Source organism: Hibiscus syriacus, unplaced genomic scaffold (genome assembly GCF_006381635.1).
Source record: "Hibiscus syriacus cultivar Baekdansim isolate YM2019G1 unplaced genomic scaffold, ASM638163v2 tig00110483_pilon, whole genome shotgun sequence".
Taxonomy (NCBI): domain Eukaryota; kingdom Viridiplantae; phylum Streptophyta; class Magnoliopsida; order Malvales; family Malvaceae; genus Hibiscus; species Hibiscus syriacus.
Window position 1 is genome coordinate 246,225 of NW_024062759.1, and position 12,639 is coordinate 258,863.

The window sequence follows — 12,639 nt, forward strand, 5'->3', positions numbered from 1 at the left end:
TAAATGGTGGGTTCTAAGCCTACAACCCAAACCAAGTAACATTTATCCTTTTCAAATCTAAAACCCTAATCTTTGTTCCCCAAATGAATCAAAGACTAACTAACAAAAGCAAAAAACTTGGATACTAAAACCCTTTTTTCTGGTAGCCATGAACAGGGTTTTGTTGAGAGGCATTTCACTCACTACTCGCAATGTTCTTCAATCTTATACCAAAGCCAGCCAAAACCCAGTTCACTCATTCAACCCTCTCGTCGCTTCAACTCGGTCTCGATTCAGGTTCTTCTCGTCCGAATCGGATCCTCCTCCTGAAAAGAAGCCTGACTCTGTTCCTGAGTCTGCTTCAGTAGCTCAAGACGCGGTTCCTGAATCTTCTTCAGTAGTTCAAGCTTCGGGCGAGGATGTAGCTTTGGCTGTGGAGGATGTCAGTAATAAAGGTAAAAAAAATACTGGATTTGAGTTTCTATTCGGCAATTTGTTTATTGTGTCTTTGTTTAGAAGATGAGTAAAGTAAGTGAAATTGGGTAATCAGATTTTATTTTATTTTCGTTGGTTTGTTGATGTTAATGTTTCAAGTTTGTTTAAATGTCTTAAACTGGGTCTGATGATTTAATCTGTGCGTCTTCTTTGCTGGAATTTATTTCTTCTTTTTGGAAATTAATTGTTTGGTTGATGAGAAAAGCGAGGGAAACTAAATTATATATGTTCTGTTTGGATGATGAGAAAGGCAAGTGATAGTTTGTCTCTTAGTTTTGTTGTTTACTTCGTTAGTTCTTTGTTGCCAGAACTGAAAACCCGAATTGAGAAGTACTTCCAAGGGGATGAAGAGGCACTCCCTTCAATTCTCGAGGCCATTTTGCATAGAAAGTTGGCTGGGAAGCACGGAGAGACAGATGATGAGTTGATGGATGAAATGGCGCCACAGCCACGAGATGATGTGACTGATCAAGAGTTTGAGTCGGATTTTGAAAAATTGTACTCAACCGATGAAGAGATCGATAATTTGTACAGTGCAAGGGATATAGTCCAAAAAAGAATGGTCAAGGATGAGTACTTTAACATGGATGATCAGAAGTGGGATGAAATGATTAAGGAAGCCGTTGAGCATGGATATCTTAAAGACACAAAGGAGTGTGAGGAGATTCTCGAGGACATGCTTAGCTGGGACAAGCTCCTCCCAGGTTTTTACTGATATTAATATCATCATACTTTTTTCTCTATGTGAGGCTATTTGATTCCGCATTACTGAATCAATTTACTTTCTATGGTGTACTTGTAAATCTCTACCGAATCTAGCTTTTCATTGACAATACTGATACATTATAGATTATCAATCCATTTTCTGCTGAAATGCTCAATTGTAATATTCTCTGGACTTCTGTGTAGTTAAATAAGTAGGTAGATTTGTTAAATTTGCTTTGTGTTACAAAATTGAATCTAAAGACCCACTTCCTATTCTGGTCTCGAGGAATCCACCTAGACTTCTTCATTTCTCGAAAGCTGATTATTTTTGATTGCACCTAAATATCACTAAAATGCTGTTGCTAAGATTAAATAATTTGTTTCTTGAGTCCATGTAGTTTTTTCAAGTTCACTTTACTGTTACTTGGGTTGCTGCTTTCTAGTTCAACTTTTCTATGTAAGGAGATTCATAGCTCTATTAATAGCATTTGACATTTTCAATTACATTTCGTTTACCATTTTGGCCTCTAGACTAGAGACCTTCAGTTGAACTGTATATATTCTCTTAACTGTGAACTGCATGGAGCTTTGTACAATATGACAATATGTGAGGTTTCACTCAATTGGGTGATCTTTTGAAGTGACTTGTATCAAGGGATTACTAAAGCCGTGTTGATGATTCATGCCATCCCGGCTTGTTAAACTTCTGACTTGTTATTGTTCATGGTTTTATGTGAATGACAATTGTACTGCATTATGTTGGCTTGATCAGATGAAATGAAGAAAAAGGTAGAAGAGAAGTTTAATGAGCTAGGTTATATGTGTGAACGAGGCGAGCTCGAAGTCGAAGAAGCCTATGAGAAATTCAAGGAGTTCGAGGATCAGATGGTCATGGAATATGGAAAGATGATGGAAGCTGAGGGCCCACCAAAATTTGATGAGATGGCTGTACCAGACGAGAAAAAGAACTCCGATGACCCGCCTGGTGAAGGACCAATCCTTAGGTGGCAAACACGGGCAGTGTTTGCTCCTGGTGGTGATGCATGGCATCCCAAAAACAGAAAGGTAAAGATGTCTGTTACAGTGAAGGAGCTCGGGCTTTCAAAGCATCAATTCCGCAGGTTACGGGAGCTTGTGGGAAAGAGATACCATCCAGGCAAAGATGAACTTACAATTACTAGTGAGAGGTCAGCGTTAAGTTTTGGGTTCATAAACTTGTTCTTTGTTCTTCTGGGTATATTTATTCGTTGATTCTTTTTTCTTTTTTGAAGGTTTGAACACCGAGAAGAGAACCGGAAAGATTGCCTCAGAACGCTCTTTTCTCTCATCGAGGAAGCCGGAAGGGGTAACAAAATGGCAGAGGAAGCTCGTACTTCATACGTCAAGAACCGACTTCGAGCCAATCCGGCATTCATGGAGAGATTGCACGCGAAGACGATGAAATTGCAAGAATCTACGGCTCCCCATGCATGAGAGCTTGATCTGCAAACTATTTCAGACAATTCATATGCCATAACTCTTTTCACGGGAAGCTTCTTAGGATGTTTGTAGTTGAAGCAATGGTCATGCTTATGGAGGAACGCATTTCAATTTACCATAGAAAAAGGGTGAAATCAATGTGTTTTAGGGGTCTGTCTGTTAAACAAAATTTTGAAAATAAATTATATTTTTAGAATAACAGTTTTTTCGTTGTAAAAGAACTCAGATGGTCGTTGTTTCGGTATTTTTCTAGAATTTAATATAACAAAGTGTTGAACAATATTAACAGAATTGTAAATATTTTCTTGTTAAACAATTCATCATAATAAGTTTTCATTAATCCAATGCTGCACTTGGAAATCTTTTATCAAGTTTGTTTCACTAAAAGAGGTCCCATTATTTTATTGATTGAATAAAATTACTAACGTAGAAATAAAAATTATCACATCTATATTATTATTAATTTCTTAACCATGAATGATTTAAATAAAAATAAAATAGAAAATTAGATATAATTTAAAGAAAAATAATTAAGTAATCAAACAAAAAGGGGATAATAGGTGAGTAATTAAATAAATACTTTAGTCTAAAATAAAGGCAAAACTGAAGTGTTTGGTTACAGAGATTAAACTATCCTGCAGAAAAGCTTATCCTGACGTTAAAGAAAACCCGGGTGAAACATTATCGAATACCCCATTCAGTTCTCAGCTTCCCTTATTACCTCTCCTCGACAACCATGTCCAGAGGAACGGAGAAACTGATAAAGAGTGTGAAACAATTTGCAGATACCCAATACAAGTCCTTCACAACAAGATATGGGCAACAAGTTATTGACATTTTGGAGTTGCCAATTAAAGTAGTGCTCTCTCCTTTCACTCTTGCCTTTGACATTGCTGGCTCTGCTCCTCGTGGCTTTGGCATCCCTGAGTTCATCTCTAAGCTCTCCTATACTTCTGTCTTTGTAAGATTTCCTATGTCAAGTTTTAATCTTTTGCTTAATTGGGTTGTGGGTTTTTCATGTTCAAAATTTGATGGTATCTGTCATTGGCTCTTGGTATTGTAGCAGATACTGGATTCCTTTTCTAATTTGCTACTTTCTTTGTTGATTTATTATTGTTCAGTGACGTTCTATTGAAATTTGCATTTGTGTTGAAATTAGTGCTAAAAATTTCATTTTTTTAGTTATAGGTTTTGAGTGGAATTTATCACTTGAAGAATGGGTAACTGAGTTGTTTACCTGCTGGTTCATTTAGCTTCAATGTTTTCTACTTTTTATTAATCGAACTTTTATACGCCTTAAAAGTATTGTCAGTTTGTACATTTCCAAGATTAAGCATTTTAGAATTAAACTATAGTATCTATTTTCCGTATGTTTTTTACAAATGATAAATTCTGAAAGGAGATAGATAGAATGTGCTTATGTTCCATATTGATTGTTCTTTTATTATTTTCCCTTCTGAGGATTAGAGAAGGGTAGCTTGTTCCATTAATTTTAGTTCTTTTCATCATGGTTGATTGCAGGTTATTGCTGCTTTGGGAACCTATGATATTGCTTTAGAGCTGGGAAAGAAGGTGATATGTCAAAGGTGCAAATTCAATATCCCTTCAAAGTTATATAGTCGATTCTTGTCTTTGTTTGTTAGATCCTGGTTTTGTAGAACTCTTGGCATTATATGTGCCACTGTGTTTACACTCTGTGTGTCATATTCGTGAAAATAAAAAGAAAAAAGTAAATGTTTTTCTGTTAAAGATTTATTATCTTATGCGGAGAACAGGATTCTGATGTTTTTGTTAAAGCAAAGACTCATTCAACGTTTTGGCACATTTTTAATGGTGTCTGTTATTAAAAAAAACTATTGGTACATACATCAATTGTCATTTATCTCTTTTAAGATCTAACAGAAAAAGTAAGCCAATTTTTGTTTACAAGATGAGGTATCCATTATTTATTTCTTTACCTTTTTATAGCCCCAAGTTGAAATGTATCGTTTAAATAAAATGCCTTATTACATGAGGTGGATTTGTCAAGTTCAGGAACTGTGTTACCTGCAATGGATGGCAAGCTTTGCGATGCACTATGTGTAAAGGATCAGGGAAGGTGCACTATCAAGTGAAAAACTACTCCTTGAGAAGGTAGATTGACCTTGGGTCATTATTTTATGACTTTAAACAACTATACACTCTACTTATCTTCTTCCCCATTTCTTACATGGCCCAGACCAAACAAAAGAAAAAGGCTTGTTGTGCTTGGGTACAATAGTGACTCTTAAAGATATTCAGTCTGTAAAAGAATGAAGGCTCAGGCTTGTCTGGATGTGTTATGTGCGGCTAATATTTAGAGTCGGAATTGCTTTGTGATCTTAACCGACTTGATTAGGAATCCAATCTGAGTGATGATTGTTTTAATTTTAATTTTGAATGTCTGCTTTGAATCTCTTGCAGTGGGGAGAAAGCAACTGCAGAAAGCATTGCAGATGCTATTGTTGATAATCGAGCAGAGCTGGTGCAGCTTCCATCCGCTGTTGATCTCAATACACCGTTGCCATCTAAAGAATGCCCAACTTGTGATGGAACAGTGAGTCTTGACATTTCTTGGCGTACTGCATATAATTGTCCAATGTTTTACTGTTCAATTCTACCATCATCCTTTGTTAAAGAATTTCCTTAAACTAGAGAAATTTTCATTTTTGATCCTTGGGTGAAACATGTATTATTTCAGGGAGTAATGCACTGCCCTGAATGCAAGCACAAAATACAAATCAGGATCTCTGCAGATGATGTGAGTTCTCTTTAACTTGTTAGTGTCTGGGATCTTTGGTGTTTTACATTATGTTGTCATATCTTGGACGAAAATTCTTTTATAGACATGTTGCATAAAAATGTAATATCTTTATATTTATCGCTTCCTTGGACAAAAAACCAGGTTTGTTGAGGGCATGTCATGCCTAGATTACCTGTTATCTTTAACAGATTCGTGCCCCTTTTACATCTTATTCTTAGACTTAGTGTGGGAAGAAGGCCGTGATGCTGTAATGAACTTTGTGTTATGCTCTTATTATAGACAGTAGACTTTGCTCAAGAGATGTTATATAAGAGATAGGATGTTTTTTTAAAATGTTTTAAAGGTATAACAATTTATCAAAAAAAAATCAAATATATCAATGACACGAATGTCTGAATGAAGGGTGCAACTTAAACGTATATCAGAAATATTCTAAAAGATATTGCCAGCTTAGGGCTAAGGGATTTTATTTGTGGCTAGTGTAGAGTTAATGGTTTAAACCATGTAAATACTGTATTAAATTGATGGATGAAGAAACTGAGGAGGATTCAGAGGTTACATAGTAGACTGTCTGCTTTTGTTTCTTTCTTTTCCCGCATTCTACTTTGTGATTGATTGTATATCTTCAAAGCATATTTACTTGTGCTTCACTTCTGTTAGTGTCACTCTTTGTGCTTGTTTCATGCTAAAGATTCTCATCCTTAAATTTATATGCTTTCTGTAGATAATGGAACCCCCATGGAAAGCATATAACATCTTAAAGAAGATGGACTATCCATATGAGGCAAGTATCATAACTTATCACACTCCCTTTCTGTTCTTTTCAGTGGTAGAACTTGTAGAGGATATTTATGTATCGTTAAATGTCTGAATTACTAAGGAGAATGAAATGGATATATTAGATTTTGAATACACTGCAAAATAAAAACGAAACCTTCTTTCTGTTTTTCTGCTCATATTCCGTATCTTTGATCCATCAAAGGACTCAAGATCCGAGGATTAGTGTCCATAAATGATTTCTTGTTGTGTAGTTTACTTCTTTTTTCTCATTTTATTTGATATTTCGTGGTCAAATATACTGTTCCAGCACATAGTTCACAGCATGAAGGACCCCAGCATTGCGGCATTTTGGTTGCTTACCCTACCTCAGATTGTGGGTGGGTTTGACTATGATGATGATGTGAAGCAGAAAATATGGTGGCAATATAAGGTATATAGTTTATGATCTCACAACTCTTCAATTTATCTTATATAACATTTATGGAGTTAGTGAGCAATCGTAGATAACGAGCGAATAACATTTAGGAGATCAATTTAATAGTGAATTAAAATTTTGTTAGAAGTCAAATATATGTAATAAATGATAAATTAGAGTTTTAAGTACACATGCATCTCATTCCTCATCTGAAATTTATTGTCTTATTTACATGATATTTATTATTAGCTAATAAAAGAATTCTTGTTATTGCTTGGTGTTCTCTTGGATTAGGAATCTATGCGGTATGACCAACTTCGTGATGTGGTGGCCAAGCGAAATCCTGGCTGGGAGCACTTGCAGGAAGTAAGATATATTCCTGTATTACATTTCTTGTTTTCTGGAAAGTATTTTTGGGTGCGAAATATGTTCATTTTCCATGAAAGATGGGCTCATCTTTTCATTTAGGTTTCTAACCTTTTCACCACCATTTCCTGTGAAAGAAGTTCCAAGTTTTGGTGATCGAATCATGTTTTTTTATTTTTAGTTTTCCATTGCAAGAGACTTGAAACAGAATAGTATTAAATTATTCAATGACCTCAGACATTGTGGTTATCTAAAATAGAACTAACGATGTGGTGTTTTACGTGTTTAATTTTACTTAAAACCTAGTAGAATATTTTTTTTATCTCTCTCCACCAAGTTGATGTTCTATGTAATAAAGTATAATTTACTCATGTAAGTACATATGATACCTTTAGTCTGGTCTGGACTGCTAAGTGCTAACAGTGTGAATAAATTTTACTTATTACAGGCCTTGATTGCCATAGATCCTGTTCGTGCTAGGGAAGACCCTGTTGTAGTGAAAAATGTTCCTTATTACAAGGCCAAGAAGGCGTTGGAGACAGAAGTAATGAAACTTGATCCTCCTCCCCGACCACAGAATTGGGGTGTGAGTGTACTGTATTGTCATTTTTTGTAGTCCGTATATTTCATCCGTTGGAAAGAAATTATAACGTTAATAAAAGGACTAACTGCAGTGTGTTTGCAGAACCTGGATCTTCCTCTAAATGCTTCTTCATGGAGTGAAGACGACCTGAAAGATCCAGCAAAACTGTATGAAATGACTGTTCTTCTTAATGCTCAAAGAGAGATTGCCGATAAACTTCTAGATGCTCAGTGGGAAACCAAATGGCGCCAAGAGAAGGTTAGTATCTTCCGGTTCATGCATTTAGGGAGGAAAACAGTGGTTTTCTTTGTTTTCTCTTAGAACATCCCCCATTTCTATAAGGACATTGTTGCTATCATACCAATATTTGTTTTATTCATGGACTCTTAAATGTTTGGTCTTCAGTTAAACGAGATGTTGGAGGAAAAGGTGCGTCCATACATTCAAAACATTGATAACGGTGCCCTTCCTCAGCCAATTGTCATACACTCACAAAACGGAAACCAGAAGGTTCAAACTTATCTTTCTTCACTTAGAAATGTTCCTTTTTACAGTGTTAACCAGAAGAAAATTATATTATGCTATTTGTTGACAATACTTGACAGGACCTTGTTTCTACTCTTGTTAAATGGCCTGTTTTACATTCTATCACATATAAGACTTTATATGCTTGTCCTCAAGAAATGATCTATTTGTCCCATTCAATTCTATAGTGGCTTTACCAAAATAACATATTTGTCCATGAAATAGTATACTCGCTAATATGCTGGAAGGTTATGAACCGTGGTAAGGCCTATTTTTAATACATACCATACGGAAGCGAGGAGAAAGATAGTAATTTGTATGAGTTTTTGTTTTGAGTACACCCAAATTGCAGACCTACATGATCTTTGATTCTTTATGTTTGTTTGTTGGATATTGGGCCTTGAATTATTTTCCTGTAAGTTGAGTTTGGCCCAGGAAGTAGGGAAATTTTCATCTTAACCCATTGATGTACATTCAACTGCATCGCGATTCATGAATAATTTACCCATTTGTTACTCGGACTTGGGTTTGAGTGCTGATAAAGGTATGCATCGACATGGGTGTATACATTTTTTTAAATTGTTTTCCATGTATTTGGAGGGATCATATTCCTATATTGGTGTCCTAATATGCATCATCTAACATGTGTGTAAGTCATGGATACTTTAGAAAAATTAAGAGTCAGAGCAACATGGATTCATATGGTTATGTTGCTTCAACTCTTCGTTTTTCTTGAATTATCCTATGTCCGACATATATCCAAATATAAGTATAGGGATTTGACCCTCCAAATACATGGAAAAACTTAGAAAAGGTTTTAATAAACCGGCATCCGACCCTGACACCGTAAGTAACGTAAGGGTATTTAACTTGTAAAAGGTATAGGACCCTGAAACCATATTTTTGGTGACATTGAGCCAGTGGTGGTAGAAAACCATTTAGCTATATGTGTAAGTTTTGTTTAAGTTCGATTGCAATTTGCAAGGGATTAACGTTGGTAATTTGTGTTATGTTGCAGAAATCCAGGAGGAGATGGTTATTTTTCTAAATCATTTCAGTCATTTTTGTATCGGATAATGTGAGAGTGCCTATATACTTCCCCAGTCTTCACCCTATGCTTTCTTGTATTATTGACTTGTATAAAATATTCCCTTGGCAACGAACACATTATTTCCAGGAAATTGACCCTTACGAACACAAGTCATTCGGATGTGTGATATGATTTTCCCACTTGTGTGTATTGGAAAGAAGAAGTTTACATTTCCTGGACTTATTCCACAAGGAAAATTATCACATGACATGGTTCATGTAGTCCATTTTGGAATTTATGGATGCTGACATCATTGTAGTCAAGCTTATTTCTCAAGTTATGAAAAGCTCAAATGTTTAGTCATATAAGTTTACTCTTAACGTAAATAACATGTCTAACAAGTGAAATTTTATATTATGAATTAATAACGTATCGAATTAATGGGGTAGTTGAGAAGACTTGGACTGGGCAGATGGAAGAAATAGCTTCGATTTCTAATTCCAATGAAATGTCCTCATAATTATTCCCACTCTCCGCTATCTTGACTGACAAGCGCCGTTTTACTCGTCAAATAAATTCATCTTCTCTAAATAAAATAAATAGAAATAAGAATAATATAGTGAAGAAAATGGTCGATCCGCAAAGACTTAAAAAATTCCTTACATAGAAGCTTGTTGATTTCAAGCCAGATAATTGTAACAAAAGTAAATAAAGGGGTTGACGAATAAGAGATGAAAGTAAATAAATGAAAGTAGTGAATAAAGATCTAAAATTGAAGTGAAGTAAATTAAAGTGGTAAATAAAGATTTAAAGATGATAATGATCGAGCTAGCTTTGCTTTAATTCTGTTTGATCATCAAAATGAATTTTACTCCGGGATTCATGCCGGTTACAAGCCCAACCCATTATAATTTGCCTTTCTCTTTGGTAACCGATCTTCCTAGATCACTCTTCAAAAGTAGATACTTGAATGGATTAACCACATGTATTGTCGTTAGAACAAATCATATTAAGTTTTGAAAAAACCCGACTCGAATTATGTTGTCTCGACGAGAATTGAATTTGATCTCGATTTTCCTTAGCGGATCGTCGCTAAATGTGTTCACAATAAGTCGAATATGCCACAGGCCGATCCTTTCTCCTAACTATAAATCAGAACAACATCCAGACCAACGTCGACTTTTTGAAATGAAAGTGTTTTGATTTTGAAAGCAAGGCCGATTGCCAAACTAATCAAACAGAAAATCAAGAATGTAACCCGAAGGGTCTTAAGTGCTTTTCAATTCTCACGTTTGGAATTAAGTCATTATTAGTTCTTGGCTAATAAAAAAATTAGCTAAGCATGATATGAATCATACTTAACATGTTTTTGTGAATAAGAGTAAAAACTTAAAGTAATAAAATGAAATGAAAATAAAAGGAAGCTTTCTTATAATATAAAAAAGAAAATAACAATAATATTATTCAAGATATCATAAGCCATACCCTAATGATATTATTTATAGGTTTCTAAATCTTAAAAATAACATGGAATTTAGAATGAAAATAATCCTAAAGACAATTCAAATGTTTTGAATTTAAACTTAAAAACTAAATTTCCTGAAATATTTCCTCAAATCGAACTGACTAAACTACTTCCAAAATCTTTCTCGTGCTAACTGGACCTTCTGCCACATCAAATTGCGTTGTGCCCAGCATCATACCCATATTCCTAACCACTACAAAAAAAAATACAAAATATGTTTTTTTTACTGTTAATTCTAAAAAACAGATCACTACACGAAAATAAACAGCATCATGCCATGTTTCCGACCACTAAAATAAATTTTTGATATCTATGTTATTTATTAGTGATAAAAAAAGATTTCAAATTATCTTGTAATCATTTAAATTATTTTAAAAAAATAAAATATTTAAAATAATGCTGAAAATAATTCCAACTTACGGTGTTCCCTAGGTTTCATGACAGCACCTATCGTACACGCCACAGTTGAAAGACAGCACCTAGGGTTTACGTGGATGTTCCTGTATTATCAACATTTTCCTTTTGTCCCCAACACGTGGCATTAACTAATTAGTTATATATCCATCACTTTTGTTTTTATTTTTCTTCTTTCAAATTGTTTAATTTCTTCTTCTATTGCCCTCTGAACAACACATCGCATGATTTCTTACAAATAATTGGAACATCTAAATCACGCGAAGGAGTGAATTTGACAAATCGAAAATCTAAGTTGATGATAATTTTATTTTCCCCCAAAAGATAAGTTTGCTACGCTTTTTAAAAGGCTTATCCGAAAGATAAAAATAATTTAAATCGGGTGCCAGCACAACAAAACTTGTGGTCTCAAACCCAAATACTTGAAAATGATATACACAGGTCCTTGTCAGTCAATGCTGCAAATAAGTCTTATAAATGCCTCCTTCCCTGAATTTTTGAACATATTCCCCAATATTATAATACAAAAAAATAACATAAATTAATTAATTAATTAATCATTTTATAATTCCTTCGTAACTTGTTATTAATTTAAAATGATTATAAAATAATTTTATATATTTGATTTTTAAATAATCTTTTTATTACTAAAATCGTTTGATAAGTGTATAAATGTTTATTAAATAATTAAATTAATTATAAAAAGTTCAAGTAAACTGACGTCTTTATATATAGTTAAAAGATAATAAGTTTTCTATGTTTCCTATAGAATAAATTGAATTTCAAGTCTAACACATAAATTATATTTTGAATAAATAAAACATTTAAAATTGATTGCAGTAACAAGTGAGAAAAACAGACGCAGTAATGGAAATGAATGGAAAAGTAGCGTACAAATTAAAACGGCGCCGTCTTTATCCTTCAAAACCTCCCCCAAAAATGAAAAAAAAAACAAGGCAGGTGCCGTGTAGAAAATTCAATTTTGTTAATAAATTTAAAATAAATATAAGATATTATCTATTTAAATATTTTTAATTATTTGGTAATGAATTTTAATATATGTAGTAAGAGGTAGATCTAAGCTTAGGCCAACCTAGGTCATGGCCCTCTATGATCAAAAAAGGTAAATTACTTATTTTGTCACTCATAAATTATTTATTTTCTGTTTTAGTCATATTACTATTGTTTATTTTAAATTATACTTAATTTACGTTTTGGTTATGTTTTGATCACTCTTTTTTAAAAGTTTAGTAGTGATGTTGACGTGTATTATAAGATATGACATATCATGATTGAAAAATAAAAAATTGCCATGTTATCATTGTTAAATTTTTTAATGGTGAGTGATCAAAATAAAACCAAAATGTAAGATTAGCTATGATTTTGAAAAAATAATAGTTGAGTGACCAAAACATAAATTAAGTATAGAAGGGTGATCAAATAGTTAGTTTACCCTAAATAAAACATGTATGAATTATGTTAGAAAATTATATTGATCCATTTCATATTTTTTCTAGATTTAATCCATAAATATAATTGTTATTATATTTTAAATTTTAAA

At 33.6% G+C, this 12,639-nt stretch overlaps 2 protein-coding genes across 2 annotated transcripts; both read left to right on the forward strand.

Moving 5' to 3' along the window:
- Window positions 1–30: 30 nt before the first annotated feature.
- Window positions 31–2,791, forward strand: LOC120129170. Its single transcript, XM_039146742.1, has 5 exons — window positions 31–348; window positions 382–434; window positions 783–1,178; window positions 1,952–2,366; window positions 2,451–2,791. The coding sequence occupies exons 1-5, from the start codon at window positions 149–151 to the stop codon at window positions 2,650–2,652; spliced, it is 1,266 nt and encodes a 421-aa protein (XP_039002673.1). The 5' UTR covers window positions 31–148; the 3' UTR covers window positions 2,653–2,791.
- Window positions 2,792–3,366: 575 nt separating this feature from the next.
- On the forward strand, window positions 3,367–9,249 carry LOC120129169. Its single transcript, XM_039146741.1, has 12 exons — window positions 3,367–3,619; window positions 4,180–4,244; window positions 4,693–4,791; window positions 5,101–5,233; window positions 5,378–5,437; window positions 6,165–6,224; window positions 6,528–6,650; window positions 6,930–7,001; window positions 7,450–7,587; window positions 7,687–7,842; window positions 7,990–8,094; window positions 9,128–9,249. Exons 1-12 carry the CDS (start codon window positions 3,395–3,397, stop codon window positions 9,155–9,157), a joined length of 1,266 nt encoding a protein of 421 aa, XP_039002672.1. The 5' UTR covers window positions 3,367–3,394; the 3' UTR covers window positions 9,158–9,249.
- The last annotated feature ends 3,390 nt before the right edge of the window (window positions 9,250–12,639 follow it).

Bases quoted from the DNA above. Each gene is read 5' to 3' on its own strand.
- LOC120129170 (XM_039146742.1), top strand. From the start codon at position 149: ATGAACAGGGTTTTGTTGAGAGGCATTTCACTCACTACTCGCAATGTT. The intron at 349-381 runs TCAAGACGCGGT...TTCTTCAGTAGT, and splicing joins CCTGAGTCTGCTTCAGTAGC to TCAAGCTTCGGGCGAGGATG. The intron at 2,367-2,450 runs GTCAGCGTTAAG...TCTTTTTTGAAG, and splicing joins CTTACAATTACTAGTGAGAG to GTTTGAACACCGAGAAGAGA.
- LOC120129169 (XM_039146741.1), top strand. From the start codon at position 3,395: ATGTCCAGAGGAACGGAGAAACTGATAAAGAGTGTGAAACAATTTGCA. The intron at 7,588-7,686 runs GTGAGTGTACTG...GTGTGTTTGCAG, and splicing joins CCCGACCACAGAATTGGGGT to AACCTGGATCTTCCTCTAAA. The intron at 8,095-9,127 runs GTTCAAACTTAT...GTTATGTTGCAG, and splicing joins CACAAAACGGAAACCAGAAG to AAATCCAGGAGGAGATGGTT.